The sequence below is a fragment of the Saprolegnia diclina genome, assembly GCF_000281045.1.
Source record: "Saprolegnia diclina VS20 unplaced genomic scaffold supercont1.156, whole genome shotgun sequence".
Lineage (NCBI taxonomy): Eukaryota > Oomycota > Saprolegniomycetes > Saprolegniales > Saprolegniaceae > Saprolegnia > Saprolegnia diclina.
The window spans coordinates 58271-73971 of NW_008246223.1; the positions used below are offsets into that span (position 1 = coordinate 58271).

Here is a 15701-nt window from a genome sequence, read left to right on the forward strand (position 1 = left end):
GGCCGTCGATGCGCAGACGCCGCTGCAGTTTAGCACCCCAATGCCCATCTCGCTCACGCTCAACGGCAGCGGTCCCGTGACGCAGGTCCTCTCGAGCGACCGCGCGACGTCGCTCTCGGTGCACATTGCGTCGATGCGGCTTCCGCCGGGCGCAACGCTGACGATCGGTACCGAAGACGGCCGCGACAAAGTCGTGTACACGGGCGACCTCGACGACGTCTACTCGGCCGTCTTCACGCAGCCGCGCCTTCTTCTCAACTACTCATCGCCGACGTACTCGACCGGCAGCAGCGCGCCGATCGTGACGATCGACACGTACTTTGCAGGCGGCGCAGGCGGTAGTGCCGAGTCCATCTGCACGTCGACGGGCGACGCCTCGCAGCCGGCAGCGTGCTACGTGAGCGATGCAGCCAAGACCAAGGCGTCCAAGGCCGTCGCACGGCTGCTCATGAGTGGCTCCACGCTCTGCACCGGCTGGCTCTTTGGCTCGAGCGGGCACCTGCTCACCAACAACCACTGCGTCCCGACAGCAGCGGTCGCCGCGAAAACGTCGGTCGAGCTCGGCGCGGCCTGCGCGACCTGCAACGACCCGAGCAACAACGTGCAGCTCGCGTGCAAGGGCACGACTGTCGCGTCGAGCGCGACGCTGGTCGCGACGAACGCCGAGTTGGACTTTTCGCTTCTCAAACTCAATCTCAACGCGGGCGTCGACGTGTCCAGCTATGGGTACCTCCAGGCACGCGAGAGCGCCACCGTGCTCAACGAGCCCGTTTGGCTCGTCGGCCATCCGGGCGGCAACCCACTGCGCATTGCGACAGTGGTCGAAGGCAGCGCGACAGGCTCGATCGTGTCGCTGAACGTGCCCAACAGCTGCCAGATGAACGAGGTCGGGTACCTCCTCGACACGCAAGGCGGCTCGTCGGGCTCGCCGGTCCTGAGCACCACGGACAACAGCGTCATTGCGCTCCACAACTGCGGCGGCTGCAACGCCGCGACAACATCCAACGGTGGCATCCCGATCGCAAGCATCCTCGCGTATCTGCGGACCAACGGCATCCCGCTGCCGCCCAACAGCATCATGCCGACGCTGACGCCTACACCGACGCCGACACCGACGCCGACACCGACGCCTACACCGACGCCGACGCCCACACCGACGCCGACACCTACACCGACGCCGACATTGACGCCGATTCGACTCTGCACCGTCTCGAACCGCGCCGTCTTCGAGTACTACTCGGGTGTCTACTACGGGTCCCCGAGCTTTAGCGCGAACGAGCAGTGGACATACGACCCATCGACCGGTGCGGTCCGCGTCGCCAGCAACGGCCAGTGTCTCGACACGTGGAGCAGTGACGGCGGCGCGTCCTACCACCTCCACACGTACGCCTGCGACGCATCCAACGCCAACCAGCGCTGGACGATCGCCAACGGCCAAGTGCAGCACCGCACCTACGGCGTCTGCCTCACGACAGTATCTGGTGCCACCGCGATCGGCGTGGCCCGCTGCGACGTTAGCGCCGTGCGCCAGTGGATCTCGCCATCCAACTGCCAGAGCTCGTCGACCGTCCGCAGCTTTGTGCAGCTTACGACCTCCACGCAGCGCGTCGTCTCCGAGTGGTACACGTCGGTGCTCGCAAAGGCGCCCAATGGCGGCTGGACCGAGCTCTGGGAGCAAGTCGCGGGCGGCGGTCTCCGGTCGTACAGCAACGGGCAGTGTCTTGACGCGTATCAAGCCGGCAGTAGCTACAAGCTGCACACGTACGGCTGCGACGCCAACAACGCCAACCAAAAGTGGATCGTCGGCAACGGCCAGATCAAGCACGCGACGCACCCAAACCTGTGCTTGGACGTCGACCCGACCGACGCGAACTCGGCGGCGCAGGTCTGGACGTGCTATGCCAACGCCATCAACCAGCGCTTTAGCGTCGTCGCCTTCGAGTAGATGCTCTCGTAATGGTAGACGATTCGTACATCATGCAGTAGTACTAGCATCGCATACATCGGACAGTACATGCGCGCTGCGGCGGCGCGTAATGGCCTGCGTCCTGCAGGCTGTAGCATCGCAGATGATGCGAGGAAGGTCCTATCGCCATCATCCGACCAAGCTATTTGTACCAAGCCATCGCCAGGACGCGTAGCAGGCGCATGGCGACGCGACGCGTGGCAGGCTTGGCTGTGCGTAATGGCCCCACGTTCGATCCCGTCGCCCATCCCGTTGCTGCGCTCCGTACCTCATCCGCTCCGTCGTCGTAGCGTGATGCGCGAGGTAGACGCTACTAGCGTCTACCTCGCATGTCCAGCGCCATCGCCCCATCGACCCATCGACTCATGGACCCATCGACCTCGCTCTTCCTCGACCTTCCTCCATCCTCCATCGTCGACCGCGCTTCTTCCCGTCTTCTTCGATATCGACGTTCGACCGCAAAGTCCGTTCGCCAAATCTCCGCCTATCCGGATGCTTGCCCCACCCATACAAACACCAAGTGCCACGTAACGTCCGTTATCCGGTTTCAACGGCTCCACGTCACGAGATCCCACTTGCGTGCTTCTTTGGCATCGATCTCTCTTGCTATTTGTATATCTATTCCATTCAATACAAACAGCAAGTATAAAGTATGCATTTGAAGCGTACACATGGCCGACCAAGATCGTCCCAAACGCATGGGCTTCTTCTCCTATGTTAGCTACTAAAGTGCATATGTTGACCCCATACTGAGTACAGAAAGACGGCATAATCTGGAATTTACATGTAGAAAATATGCATTTGAATCGCGCACCTGTCTGAAACCAACGGAGCGCGTCCACGGACCATCCTGCCCGCAGCTCATTTCGCATTTGCCAGCATCTCAAGCAGCAGCAGCATGTCCCTCGACTACGCCCAAGTGCAGCACGACCCGGTGCCCACGGTCCGCGCGAGCCATGAGCCCAACCTCGCCTTCGTCATCCACCGCAATAAGAACAAGAACGTGGTCTCGTACGCGGCCAACCTCCTCGCCGACGGCTCGATCAACGCGGCCGACCCGCTCAAGGTCGACTGGATCATGTTCGAGAACGCGGGCGTACCGCGCGAGGGCCTCAACATGGTCGAGCGCAACACGGCGTACGGCGTCAACGTGTCGCCCATGGAGGGCAAGCCCGGTCACTTCAAGGTCGTGCTCGCGTCGCTGCCCGACAAGGTCATTGACTTCCACCTTGTCGATGGCAAGCCCGTCGCGCTCATGACGATCAACGGCAAGGACGGCAGCCGCATTGACCGCGTCTTTGTGACCTCGACGACCTCGTGGGGCATGCCCAAGGTGCAGCACATTGAGATCTTTGGCACCGACCCCTCGGGCGCCGCGATCGTCGAGAAGAAGATTCCGTAAGCTAGTCAATCTCCTTAATGCACCTTGTATTACCCTGTACTCCCTCTTCATGCTCGCCGACCGTTGAAGCACGCCGCCATGGCCTATCGCGGCCGTCGACCTCATGGCCCGTCCATGGCGTCCACGCCCCTTCCTGGCGCCCGTCGCCGTTATCGCGGCCCGTCACACTTCGCACATGACCGTCCATCATCGTAGCATGTCGCAAGCCGTTATGACCATGCCAGTACGTTCTTGGTTGCTATTCTTGGCCGAGCGTGGCAGAGCTGGAACCGCCATCGTAGTCGCAGGCATGGCGGTCAAGTACGTCTTCTCGGCCGAGCACTGCGCCGACTCGACGTGCCTCGTCCTCGACATGTACCTGCTACTGGCGCTTCTCCTGCTCGTCCTTCTCGTGCCAATCGTACGCTGCGTCCTATCGCGGGCGAAGCAGCGCCGCCTCTTGCGCAAGATCCAAGCCAAGAACATGGTGTCGATCTCCGAGACGATGATCCGGAAGGACATTGACAGCGCGCAGATCCAGAGCAAGAAGAACAACGAGAAGCACGGGATAGCGTTCCTCGCTGCGCGGAACGGGCTCTCGTCCTTCCTCGGCAAGCACTCGCGGTGCGCCTGCCGAACCTCTTTGGCACTTAGCCGTGTGGACTTAGCGTCAAGAAGCTCCAGAAGAAGATCACGAACAAGCTCATGACGCACCACGACACGTCCGACCTCTTTACCAAGCCCACGTACGAGGAGAATGCGATTCTGGCGGTCGCGCCCAACTCGATCCGCGTCCAGCAAGAGCAAGACAAAGTCCACAAGCTCCTGACGATGCGCCGGTAGCCGCTTGCACCGACGCCAAACCTGCATCTGTCTCTGCTTGCTAGGGCCAGTCTCACCTCCAACGTGAGCTTCAAGGTCGCCGACAACGTGTTTGCGTCCGTGTACGAAGTCAAGCTGGCAGAAGTCCGCCTCGTCAAGCGCGTCGCGATCGGGCCGCTCAGTGAAGTCTACGCCGGCGTATGGCGCAACACGCGGGTACCTTGCCCTGCGGCAAAGGCAGTAGTAGCTGAGGCAATGCCAGGTCGGCGTCAAGCTGCTCATGCCCCGGGAAACGTACCAGGAAGGCCTCGAGGAAGCGATCAAGAACTTTCGCCGAGAGATTTGGGTCATGAGCCGCATGAACCACCCGAACGTACTGCATTTGATTGGCGCGAGTCTCACGTCGAGCTGCTATGTGCTCATTATGGAGTACATGGCCAACGGTATTTGAGCTCAATTTCAACATAGTAGAAACTACGAACTTGACATGTGCTAGGGTCGCTCTACGAATATTTGCGGGACCCAAACAACATTATCCCGATGCCGTTGGTGCTCAATTGCACCTTGGACATCATTCACGGCATGCACCACGTGCACGAGCAAGGCATTCTGCAGGTATGGACAATCTTGGTCCACTCTAGTGTTCTTACGATATATGGCTAGCGCGATCTCAAGACCAAGAACCTCCTCGTGTCCGACCACTTGGTCGTCAAGGTCGCCGACTTTGGCCTCTCGCGCTATAAAGACAAGATGTACGGCGAGTATACATTTGTGGGCACCCCATTCTGGTACGTGCGAGAGATTATGAGACAATCTTGTACAAGAAGACAATTATATTGTAGGGCCGCCCCCGAAGTCATTCGCCATGACAATTACACGGAAAAGGCCGACGTCTACAGGTCCCACTGTGTTTTCAACGCATAGTTAAACGTTCCACTAGTTTTGGCGTCGTGCTCTGGGAAATGATCGAGCGCAAGGACCCGTACCAAGGCATGAACCCGCTTCAAGTCCCGCTGCTCGTTTGCCAAGAAGGTACTTGCATCGCTAACGGTGGCCTTTCAAACCAGGGGTAGGGTTACGACCGGCCGACCTCACCAACCCAACGCCCGAGCTGTACAAGGAGCTCATGACGGCGTGCTGGGACGTTGACATGGACAAGCGACCCGACTTTGGCGAGATCCTTCGGTCCATGGAGCGCATTGCGGAGCTCTACCAACGGAATCCCGAGCCCGTGGCGCCCGATGAAATTGTCTGCATTTTCATTATTATTTGTTTTTACGAAAGCTTCACCGTAGAAAACCTCGGAGCGCGACGAACGCTTCAGCGACCTCGAAGCGCACGTCATCCAGCGCCGGCGACGGGCAAGCGTTGTCGGCCGCCACGATTTCGAGTGCTCGCACGAAGCCATGGACCGCAAGATCCCGATCAAGCAGAGTCAGTCGCGAAGGGGCCCCAACTTTTTTCGCCGGAGCCAGCAGATGGACCCGACGCGCCTCTCGGCTTGCAATACATAGTCGTCTTCTGACTCGATGCATAGTAGTATTGTTGATGCCAATATTGTGCATACTGTCGGGCACTAGGCCGTGAGGTGCTTTTGCACATACGCGTGCAACGTGGCTTCGTCCTCGGAGAAGTGTGCTGTCCCGTCGATCGTCGCACTGCCGCCGAGGACGGCGGGAAGGTGCTCGGGGCCAAGCCATGCGGTGAGGCGGCGTACGTAGTCTTTGGGCGCCGGGCAAATGCGGATTTTCTGCTTGGTGACGTCGCTGATCAAGCGCTGGATGACGAGCCAAAACGTGTTGAACCATGGCGGCGTGTTGATGATGTAGATGGCCGCGCAGCGCTCGGGGTAGTGCTGGCCTACGCGAAAAATGATGCAGAAATAAAAAAGAAATAGTTCGAGGATCGAAGCGTGTACCAATCGTGCGCATGGTCCACGAGACAAATGTGCGAAAGTCGGCGTTCTTGCAGTCACCGAGCGCCATGCCGTGGAAGTCGAGGATCTTGACCATCTGGCCGACGGTCGGCGCCGCCTTGTCGAACGGCCGCGTGTCGAGCCGCGCCCACTGAAACTCGGTGAGGAAGAGGTAGTGGGCCATGACGTCTGCGAAAGCAATGCTGTGCTGCGCCTCGAGCACCGCGAGCGCCTTGTTCAAGCCACCGACGTGCTCGTAGACGACGAGATTCTTGTTGTCCGTGCGCGTCCGAGCGCAGAAGAAGTGCGACCAGTGCGCCTTGATGACCGCAAAATGCAGTCGCGGCGTGTGCAGAATGTGGTCGATCTGGTGCACGCTGCGCCACGTGAGCGTGCTCGCCCAGCGCTCGTCGGCGTTCTTGCTGCAGCCAAACGTGAAGCGGGGCGGCACAAAGCCGTCGGTGATCATTGAGACGGGGCACCCGCCGCAACCATTCCAGTCGCTGCCAGGGTCCGCGACCGGCGGCGCCTCGATCGCCATGTCGACAGCGTTCACATCGACTAGAGGCCATGTGAGAGAGATGGAAGCGCGTCGCGCAATGTACCGTCAAAGTCGATGCCTTCAAGCGCTGCCATGTCCTCGGGCGCAACCGTTGCCTCGTCCGCCGTGAGCTGCGCGACGTTGCCAAAGGTCGAGGGCCGGTCGTCGATGGCGGCGAGGACGGGCAGCGGCTCCGCGGCAGGCTGCACGTCCACAGGCGCCGCGGTCGTCCGGCGGCCGAACCCCAGCTTCTTGAACATGGCGTCCAGCTCCAAAATGCAAGTCAATCGCGACATCCGGTTGCTGGAATGGAATCTGTCCGGACATCGTATCCGGATCAACCCCCACGTGGCAGCACGCACGAGGTCGGGTTCCATGCAATCGCTGCCAGCCCGGACAGCCGAAGGCCGCACGCAAGAGAGACGACCTAGTACGCATGAGGAGTGTCTTGGGCTCCATACTCCATTCAGCAGTGGCTTGATACTACGCCAAAACCCACGGACCCTCTCTTCTTGGGTGCAAGCTGGTCCACTCTGCGTACCGAGCACCAGCCTTGCGTACGGTAGCGCTGAGCTCGGCGTGCCCTGAAAACGATCTACAGTATTCCCTTGATACCATGCCTTGATGCTACTACACTGCAACCGGAAACAAGCACCAGCGACGAGGTGCTTGCAGCGAGCGACAACGACGCAAGCTAAACTACGACGGCGATTCCGTTAAGCCACGGCTGGCAAAGAGCCTCGCAACCGCCGTGCCTTGCATGACAATAGCGCCAAGCTATAACCATACCAACACTCTCTTGGATAGCTATCCGCGGTAGACTCAAAAGAAGGGTAATAACTCATACTCATATTTGACAACCCGGTCGCCAACTCCGCCGAGCTTTGTAAATGGCGTGCCTTTAGCCAAGTACAACCGGATCCGGATACTGCGTCTTGTCAACACAGCACAAAGCCCAATGTTTGTCCAGCCGCGGCAAGGAATCGCCGACTTTAGCTGCTACGCGGTAGCCGCCGCCATGGCCTCGGCGCGCCTCATGCCCGCTGTCTCTAGGTCGAGTTCTCTCCCTTCCATGAGCACTGGCTCGCAGTCGGGAGCGCGCAGTACTTTGGTATCATCGGCAACGGGCAGCAGCTCGTCATGGAGCTGCAGGCCAGCGGCGACCTCACGCCGGTATGCGTATATGCTACGATGGCGCGCTGAGGCAATCTGGTAGATGCGCGCCTTTGATACGCAAGACGGTGTCTACGACGTGGCGTGGAGTGAGACGCATGCGACGCAGCTCGTGAGCGCCTGTGCGAACGGCCACCTCAAGTTGTGGGACGTCACGACGACCGACAACTTCCCGATCCAGACGTTCGCCGAGCATGCGATGGAGGCGAGTAGCGTCAACTGGAACATGGTTGACCGGACGCACTTTTGCTCGGGCAGCTGGGACACGACCGTCAAGGTCTGGACGCCGCAGCGACCCCACTCGATTGCAACGCTGCAAGGCCACACCGGCCCCGTCTACAACGCCGTGTGGTCGGTCCACACCAACTCGATGCTCGCGTCGTGCTCGGGCGACGGCGCGGTGCGGCTATGGGATCTCAACTCGGGCGCGTCGGTGTGTCGCATCGCTGCGCACGCCCAAGAGGTCCTCGCCTTGGACTGGAGCAAGTACGACCCGAACCAGCTCGTGACGGGGTCTGTCGACGGCAGCCTCAAGATTTGGGTACGTCCATCGAGCGATTATCCGCATTCATCGATGTCGTTATCGAGTAGGACATTCGGAACCCCGAGATGGAGGTGCGCGTTCTGCGCGGCCACCAGTACGCCGTCCGCAAGGTCAAGTTTTCGCCGCATGCGCCGGACGTTGTCGCGTCGGCGTCCTACGACATGTCGGTGCGGCTCTGGGACACCAAGGCGCTGCATCCGCAGACGGTACGAGTGGCTTGGACCAACCAAGGTGACGCGGACGCATGTAGCAAGTGGCGACGCACCACAGCGAGTTTGTCATGGGCATCGACTTTAGCCTCTTCGTGCCAGGTACCTCATGATGGATTTGGATACAACGGATAGCATTTTGGCTTGATCCATGACTGCATAGGTTTGTTGGCGTCGTGCTCGTGGGACCGACGGATTCTTCTGTGGAACACGCATGGCGGCCCGCCGCGCTTCCGCTAAGATGTCGCATCAATGTATCGAGCCTTGCGTCCGCAGTCGTCGCCTCTCACTGAACACAGGACTCCGCAGGGCAGAGGCTGCAGTTGACGCTGCCTTGACCTCGAGCACGAGACGTCCCGCCATTTCAAAGCAAACAGCATGCCAGATCGGGAGCCATTTTTGGGGTGGAACTAAGCCTGATTGGGGTCGCAACTGAAGTCGCGGCAGTCCAAGGAAGTGACAACATGATCTTCATGTAGCTGTTAATGGTAGTCTTAGATAAAATGGATTAAACGGAAAACGTCCACGCATTCGGGTCCCGTGGCGGGTCGTAGCGGAACACGGGCGTGTACGCCGCCTCGGCAAAGTGGTACGCGGTCGGTGCGGTGTAGTCGGCACTGGGCCACCACCGGTGGTCAGCCACGTCTGCCTCGGGCTTGGTGTTGCTGGGGCTGCTGTTGCTGTGGCGATGGTCGGACGGGTAATAGTACGGGGGCGCGGCGCCTTGGCTATAGAAGTTGGTGGGGGGCATCATGGGCTCGTGGGGCGATGCAGCAGTCGGCGACGACGCGTCGTCGGTGCGCACTCGGTGGTGGCGCGAGCAGTAGCCACCGAGGCGGGCGTACGTCGTGCAGCCGTCCATGCGGCATTGGCGGCCGCCGCCATGGCGCACGCATTTTTGCTTGGACTGCACCATCTTGGTACAGCCAGGCTCCGAGCAAAGCTTCTTCGGGACCTTGGCGCCGTGCTTGGAGCAAAAGCCGCGGAGACGGGCGTTGCCGTAGCAGCCTTCAAAGCTGCAGAGCGGTCGGCCGCCGTGGCGCACGCACAAGTGGCGTGCAAACACTTGGTTCTTGCAGCCCTGCACGGAGCAATGGCCGCGGCTGCGGTGGAAGTAACACTTGGTCGAGTTGGCCATCGCAGCCTCTTCGCACGCGTTGAAGCGACACTTGGTCATGCTTTCGCGTCAAATTGGCCACTGAAGTGTTTGTATGCACGGCGAAGACTGGCGAAGGCAAGCGACGGCGTAGAGACAGAGCCTGACATTTCTTCTGTCGTGGCAGGTGCGCAGTGGGATGCACCTGCGAGTTATGAGTCCCGTCCACCTGCCGCCCGCCATGCTGCGCCACGTTCAAGAAGTTGGTTGTGGGGCTCGACACTCTTGCCCTATCCAAGTACATGCCCCTGCCGATGCGAGTGCGGTCGATATTGCGGCGACTTTGGCGCCTCTGCTTTTACCAAGGTTGCTGGGAATTCGCACTCGACGCGTGAGGAGGCGCTGGCACCGACTTGCCGGCGGTTTCAGAACAGCAAACTCATACTACCTAAGGGAATTCGACGGCAAACCATTTTCGTGCGCCATTACCTATCGGCTTATCAAGCGGCCAGCTGGCAGTCATCGCGGGTGGAATCTCCGTCGGCTGGTGCACGACGGTTGTTAAACGTCCACAAAGCTTGACCTTCCTCGTCGGCGCGAGGTCCCTTCTCACGTGCCGTGCCGCAAGCAAGCCGACTAGCTTTTGCTCTTGGCGTCGGTTCCAAGGCCCATCCTGACTGTGGCATCTCGCTCCTGGACACTACTTGTGCGTAATTCGAGCACGAAATGGACAGCTACCATCATCACGCGCCTCAAGAATATAGCACGTTTGGCCCGTTTATGGCGGTGTCGACCCCGTGGTAGTCACGCCCGTGGACTGAGATTCTGGTCGTGCTGCAACCGCCCGCGTTTACGTACTTGGGGGCGAACCAACTGGCCAACATTGCATTTTCTTGGCAGGTTCTGCGGGCGCCAGCGTGTCCACAGTGTCCACACAACCGGTGGCCACCGTCGCGCGACTGCAGTGCCGTCGTCTTAGTCAATCGTGGATGGCAGCTCGGGCGTGGATGACGGAGGAGCTTCGATCCTAGGTACATGCAGCTATCCCACGTTTACATACTATATTACGGCCGGTTGGTCTTGCAGCCGAAGTCAAGTCGGCACCACGAGAGCGCACGGCCAGAATCGCAGATAAGCCGCAATATATCGCATTTCGTTGAGAGCAATGCTGCGCCAGGCAACGCTCCTTTGAGTCTTGAGACTACCACCACGGTGGCAAGAATCAAGGTATCTCGGGTGTTGTTTGGCCCATCGACCATCAAATTTTCGCGCTATGGAAGACCAGGGTGGCAAATATATTTCGAGTTCAACGACCAAGCACGGCGCAAACACCGAGGAGAGACTCTGCAAGTACGCAACTGACACTCCTAGTCGTGGCGAAACCCGCTTGATGGAACCGCCATCTTCCGTTGCTATCAACTCCAAAGCAAATCGTATCCCAACTGCGCGCGATCGCGAGTTGCTTGCTCGCAAATTTCACTCCCTTGCGACGGTCCGCCCGAGGATGTGCATTCGGAATGATGACGACCACCCACAAGGCCCCTTGATACTCGCACAACCCATGCGTCCAGCGCCAAAATGCAGTGCTTTTGGATTCAGTCGACTCGTGTACCGTGTACTACCGTCCAAGCTGCTCGTGGCCTGTCCGATCGATCCACGCCGCCTCGACAACCAAACCATTATCGAGTGGAATACCGAGTCGTGCTCTACATCATACAGCAACCTAAACGACTAAGCTTATCACTCATTATTGCCAACCACGAACGCCGTCGCGATCAGTGCAAGCGGTTGTGGCCACGACGCGTGCGCGTTTGTAGCCGGTGGTATCTTCCTCCCTAACTTTATATTCTGTCACATTGCATGTTTACAAGTCTCTTTTGCATACGGTTTACGTATGTTCAAACCTCCCACAAACAATAATAGGATACAAGGGATAATAACCCGACACAACCGACTATCCGAAAGATGAATTTCTTGTTACAACCGACAACGCACCCATGACTGCTATTGCACTTTTCACTTTGCAAAATGCAGTGCCAATTCAACTCGTGCCACCAGCCCGTGCTGCCGGGCTCGACCAAGTGCGACTTTCACCGCAACCGGTCCGAGTGCTCAATGCCCGACTGCTCCAACCAAGTGTTTGCAAGGAAGCTCTGCGTGCGCCATGGCGGCCGGCCGCTCTGCAGCTTTGACGGCTGCCGCGCCAACGCGCACCGGCGCGGCTTTTGCTGCCGGCATGGCGCCAAGGGCTCGAAGAAGCACTGCATCGAGCCCGGCTGTGCCCGCCTCGCGCAGTCCAAGCACAAGTGCGTGCGCCATGGCGGCGGCCGGCCGTGCCACTTTGAAGGCTGCACGACCCACGCACGGTCGGGCGGCCACTGCTCGCGCCACGCCAAACACAAGCGAATGACGCAGTTGTCCGACGACGGCGGGATCTCGGACAGCACGAGCGAGTCGTCGAGTAGCAGCAGCGTCCAGCACAGCGAACGCCCGAGCTGGACCAAGTACAGCCTTGCGCTGCTTCTCAACAGCACGACCGACCCCGTCGCATGCTCAGTCGAATCGTTTTAGTAATAGCAACAGAATAGATTATATTTCCAAGTCGTCGCAGCAACGCCCAAGGAAGACGAGACGGTCAAGATCGCAGCGCTTGAGACATTCGATGGCGGAAGCCGTCGGAAGCGTATGGTCAGCGCGGAGCAGCCTGCGACCAAGAAGCGGGCTGGGCCCAGAATGAAGCGTCCAGGAAGGATCATCTTACGACCTCAATGGCGACCATGTCCGGGGTTTACTCAAGAAGTAAAAGTGCCAACTTAGTGTGTCTACAGGTTTGCAGACAATAATTGCGCTTCCAGCGTCCGACTATGAACGTGTACTGCTGTCCTCCGGGCGAATACGCATCAATGCATCAATGATTAGGTTAAAATAGGAGAACAAGATCACACGAGCTCACGCAGAACTGGCGTCGCGACCGCAAATCTCGGCCACGCGCGCCCAGAGCGTGCTGCGGTCGGCCTCCGTGTGCGCGGTCGAGGCCCACGACATCTCAGTGGGCACCACGTGGCGGTCGAGCCAAAACAGTCCCGATGACGTGGCGGGCTCCGGCGCCGTGCACAGCCACACCGCCGTATCCGCCCCTTGCTCGGGTGTTCGCATCATCCACCCGTGGAGGCGCGTAAAGCCGCCGATCGAGCCGGTCGTACCGGGCGTTGTCGCCCAGCCCGGGTTCATCACATGGAAGGCAACCTTGTCTTTGCCGAGCGGGAACCGCTTCGCAAACTCCATCGTGAGCGCGACTTGGGTCTTCTTGGCCAGCATGTAGGCCAGCGTCCCGTCAAACTTGTCGCCGGCGCGTGTCTTGCCGCGCACGTCGACGAGGTCGAGCGTCCCGAGGTACTGCCCGCCGCTCGACATGTTGACGACGCGGCCAACCGCGCCGTCATCATGGTTGCGCAGCTGCGGCAGGAGCAGCGCCGTGAGGAGGTATGTGCCGTTGATCGCAACCGCCATCGACGACTCGACATCGTCCTCGGTGAAGACCGCCTCCTTGACGAGGATACCGGCATTGTTGACCAGACCGTCGAGCGACGGCGCAGCAGCCGCGAGCGATGCGGCGATCGTGTGCACGTCCTTCTGCTTGCCGAGGTCGCCAAGATGCACGTGCACCTTGCTCGGGTCGTGGGAGGAGACGTCGACGATGGCCTTGCGCGCGGCCTCGGCGCGGCCCGCGTCGCGGCAGACCAGATGCACATGCGCGCCGAGCTGCGCGAGCTGGGTCGCGATCGCAAAGCCGAGGCCGCTGTTGGCGCCGGTCACTGCGTAGTGGCGCGACGAGACGTCAACGGGCGTCTCGCTCCACGTGGCCGACGCCTTGCGGTAGCCGCGCGCGCCATAGTGGCAGAGACCCGTAAAGTACCATTGCAAAGAGGCGAGGCCCGAGTACGACATGGTGGTGGCAGCGTAGAAAAGGCAATGTGACGGTTAGAGATCTATCCGCGGATCACCGAGACGAACCCGTGCGAAGTCCGACCAGATGGCGACCGACTGGGTACGCCGAAGTCCACCACACCGGAAAGCACGATGCAGCTACATCCGATGGACCGTCATCGGTGAATGATGCTGGCATCTTGCGACTGGGACTTCTTCTGGACGACGGGCAAGATCCGGCGACATAAGAAGATAGCAGCGCCAACGTGGACGGTGGTGTTTCGCCGCCAACAAATTCAAATGAGAAGCTCGTGCCACAGGGATCGATGCGAGGTCCGGTTGTAGCATTGGCGAGGTGCCCCACTGTGCCATCGAAGGATGCACCGTGGCCAGCAAACGCCATTGAATCGCTAAGTTCATAGGTTGGGTGTTGGAGGTACGTGGATCGATTCCGACGTGGGCCAGGTTAATGATTGCCATATTCAAGCGCTAATGAAGATGCATTTGAATCGAGTTGTTGACGTCGTTAGCGGCGCGACACGAAAGAATAGCTCGCAAAGTACCCGAGTTCTGTAAACGGTTTCAACGACTAGCTAACGGTTACCGCCTTTCCAGTCGTCAAAGCAAGCGAAATGCCCCGGGCGCCTACCGCCGCGAGGGCTCGTCCGTGCTCGTCAAGCTCAAGAAAGATTACCCGCAGCTCTTCTACCTCGCCCGCGCCTTTCGCCTCTGCGTGCAGGCGCTCGATCTTCTCGCGGTCATTGTCATTGCCGTCGACGCGATCGTCAACAGCTGGACGCTCAACGACTACCTCGGGAACGGCCACTTCTTCCTCACGCCAGTCGCCGCCGCGCGGTCTGCCGACAACACGGGGTCGCGCTATGCCTTTTCAATGGCAGCTACGAAGACCTCTCGGAGATTGGGCAATGGATGACCAACCTCACCGTCTCCAACATGGTGACCAAAAGCGACAACGTGTACGCAGTCTCGGCCGTACACCCTTACGTACAACACCGTCCTCTGCTCTATCTTCTCGGTATCCGCTACGCCAGTGGAGGAAGCCAAGCATCAAGCTCGGCGTCATGCAGGACGCTACGACGTTCTACCGTGAGAACGCGTTGAGCCATGCCTTTACGACCGACGACAGCAAGAATCTTGCGACCGCCGATGACAACCACCATCGACTGCTGGCGCGCGGGTATACCCCGGGGCGCACGCAGACCGACATGCGCTTCACGCGCGAATTCGCCGTTGAAAATACCTCGTCGCCGCAGTCGCGCGTCGTCGACTACTTTCGCATTTGCCCGCGCACGTTTTGCTCGGGGTGTGACCCGGTGTCCGAGATAGGCTACAGCATGTGCAACTTGACACTTGTGTACAACGACAGCGCCAAGACACTCACGGTGACATCGGCGGTGTACGTACCCGGCTCCACGTACGAACTTGGCCTCATGCTTCCGCGGAGCTCGTTTGGGATCGTCGCACTCTGGGCCAAATTGGTCGCCATCTTCTTTGCGGTTGGCGGGTATCTCGCGAGCCGCCGGACAGTCCAGTGGCTCGAAGTCGATGTGACCAAGACGAGCTCGCTCTGGACGCGGCTCCTTCGCACGGTCATGCCCAAGTACTTTCCCCACCTGTCCCACGCGCTCCCGTACGCAATGTTTTGCTACAATTCCGACATTTTCGTGTTTCTCTACAGCGGCAGTGTCCTCTTTGACTTGCAGAATTGTCTCATCTTTATCCGCAACGTACACGTCTACAACACCTATGCAAAGCAATTTGACGCGACCTTTCGGACCTTTTCGCTGAGCACGCGCTTGCTCTGGCTCAACTGCGCGTTTCTCAAGCTTGCCAAGATCCTCTGGCACATTATCGGCGGCGCGTCGTACTGCGGCGAGAGTCGCCTCATGGCTCTTCTCAACTATTCCAGCGTCTTGTCTCTGTACCTCTCGGCCATTCTACTCTTTTACGTCCCGCCCTTCATCGAGTACAACAACTCGGTGACCTTCGACTTGGTCAACACGGTCGAGCGTCTCGACGGCGTCCGTGTCGACATTTTCGAGAGCTTTTACTTTCGGTGTGCGACCTCGATCGGTGCCGGAATGGTCGTCAACGTCCTTGCTGTCG

The 15701-nt window shown here is 59.5% G+C and overlaps 9 protein-coding genes across 10 annotated transcripts; 6 read left to right on the plus strand and 3 right to left on the minus strand.

The window, feature by feature from the left end:
* SDRG_16840 (hypothetical protein) lies at positions 1–1978 on the plus strand. The gene has a single exon (XM_008623062.1). It carries the CDS (start codon positions 41–43, stop codon positions 1943–1945), a length of 1905 nt encoding a protein of 634 aa, XP_008621284.1. The 5' UTR covers positions 1–40; the 3' UTR covers positions 1946–1978.
* Positions 1979–2791: 813 nt separating this feature from the next.
* SDRG_16841 (hypothetical protein) lies at positions 2792–3407 on the plus strand. The gene has a single exon (XM_008623063.1). The coding sequence runs from the start codon at positions 2865–2867 to the stop codon at positions 3366–3368; it is 504 nt and encodes a 167-aa protein (XP_008621285.1). The 5' UTR covers positions 2792–2864; the 3' UTR covers positions 3369–3407.
* Positions 3408–3620: 213 nt separating this feature from the next.
* SDRG_16842 lies at positions 3621–5754 on the plus strand. Of its 2 annotated transcripts, XM_008623064.1 has the most exons (10): positions 3621–3971; positions 4016–4186; positions 4235–4385; positions 4432–4612; positions 4666–4784; positions 4833–4957; positions 5012–5068; positions 5110–5201; positions 5243–5418; positions 5465–5754. In XM_008623064.1, exons 1-10 carry the CDS (start codon positions 3658–3660, stop codon positions 5681–5683), a joined length of 1605 nt encoding a protein of 534 aa, XP_008621286.1. In that variant the 5' UTR covers positions 3621–3657; the 3' UTR covers positions 5684–5754. The 2 variants fall into 2 exon arrangements, with proteins under 2 accessions (XP_008621286.1, XP_008621287.1); XM_008623065.1 differs by having other exon boundaries at positions 5110–5418.
* On the minus strand, positions 5746–6885 carry SDRG_16843 (hypothetical protein; the record flags this gene model as incomplete). The annotated part of the gene is made up of 3 exons (XM_008623066.1): positions 5746–6029; positions 6088–6645; positions 6690–6885. The coding sequence occupies 3 exons, from the start codon at positions 6883–6885 to the stop codon at positions 5746–5748; spliced, it is 1038 nt and encodes a 345-aa protein (XP_008621288.1).
* Positions 6886–7575: 690 nt separating this feature from the next.
* SDRG_16844 (hypothetical protein) lies at positions 7576–9081 on the plus strand. The gene is made up of 6 exons (XM_008623067.1): positions 7576–7631; positions 7679–7798; positions 7842–8339; positions 8390–8548; positions 8593–8653; positions 8715–9081. Exons 1-6 carry the CDS (start codon positions 7584–7586, stop codon positions 8789–8791), a joined length of 963 nt encoding a protein of 320 aa, XP_008621289.1. The 5' UTR covers positions 7576–7583; the 3' UTR covers positions 8792–9081.
* On the minus strand, positions 9005–9747 carry SDRG_16845 (hypothetical protein). Its single transcript, XM_008623068.1, has one exon. It carries the CDS (start codon positions 9726–9728, stop codon positions 9060–9062), a length of 669 nt encoding a protein of 222 aa, XP_008621290.1. The 5' UTR covers positions 9729–9747; the 3' UTR covers positions 9005–9059.
* A 1922-nt stretch (positions 9748–11669) lies between these two features.
* Positions 11670–12257, plus strand: SDRG_16846 (hypothetical protein). The gene has a single exon (XM_008623069.1). It carries the CDS (start codon positions 11676–11678, stop codon positions 12216–12218), a length of 543 nt encoding a protein of 180 aa, XP_008621291.1. The 5' UTR covers positions 11670–11675; the 3' UTR covers positions 12219–12257.
* Positions 12258–12526: 269 nt separating this feature from the next.
* On the minus strand, positions 12527–13632 carry SDRG_16847 (hypothetical protein). The gene has a single exon (XM_008623070.1). The coding sequence runs from the start codon at positions 13593–13595 to the stop codon at positions 12597–12599; it is 999 nt and encodes a 332-aa protein (XP_008621292.1). The 5' UTR covers positions 13596–13632; the 3' UTR covers positions 12527–12596.
* Positions 13633–13952: 320 nt separating this feature from the next.
* Positions 13953–15688, plus strand: SDRG_16848 (hypothetical protein; the record flags this gene model as incomplete). Its single annotated transcript, XM_008623071.1, has 4 exons — positions 13953–13959; positions 14168–14447; positions 14474–14567; positions 14627–15688. Coding segments are annotated over 4 exons (1443 nt in total), but the record flags the coding sequence as incomplete, so codon positions are not given.
* Positions 15689–15701: the final 13 nt, after the last annotated feature.

Coding starts and splice junctions, on each gene's coding strand:
- SDRG_16841 (XM_008623063.1), top strand. CDS start 2,865: ATGTCCCTCGACTACGCCCAAGTGCAGCACGACCCGGTGCCCACGGTC.
- SDRG_16847 (XM_008623070.1), bottom strand. CDS start 13,595: ATGTCGTACTCGGGCCTCGCCTCTTTGCAATGGTACTTTACGGGTCTC.
- SDRG_16842 (XM_008623064.1), top strand. CDS start 3,658: ATGGCGGTCAAGTACGTCTTCTCGGCCGAGCACTGCGCCGACTCGACG. Junction 5,202..5,242: donor GCTGCTCGTTTGCCAAGAAG/GTACTTGCATCG, acceptor AACCAGGGGTAG/GGTTACGACCGGCCGACCTC. Junction 5,419..5,464: donor CCGTGGCGCCCGATGAAATT/GTCTGCATTTTC, acceptor GCTTCACCGTAG/AAAACCTCGGAGCGCGACGA.
- SDRG_16845 (XM_008623068.1), bottom strand. CDS start 9,728: ATGACCAAGTGTCGCTTCAACGCGTGCGAAGAGGCTGCGATGGCCAAC.
- SDRG_16846 (XM_008623069.1), top strand. CDS start 11,676: ATGCAGTGCCAATTCAACTCGTGCCACCAGCCCGTGCTGCCGGGCTCG.
- SDRG_16844 (XM_008623067.1), top strand. CDS start 7,584: ATGTTTGTCCAGCCGCGGCAAGGAATCGCCGACTTTAGCTGCTACGCG. Junction 8,340..8,389: donor ACGGCAGCCTCAAGATTTGG/GTACGTCCATCG, acceptor GTTATCGAGTAG/GACATTCGGAACCCCGAGAT. Junction 8,549..8,592: donor AGGCGCTGCATCCGCAGACG/GTACGAGTGGCT, acceptor GGACGCATGTAG/CAAGTGGCGACGCACCACAG.
- SDRG_16840 (XM_008623062.1), top strand. CDS start 41: ATGCCCATCTCGCTCACGCTCAACGGCAGCGGTCCCGTGACGCAGGTC.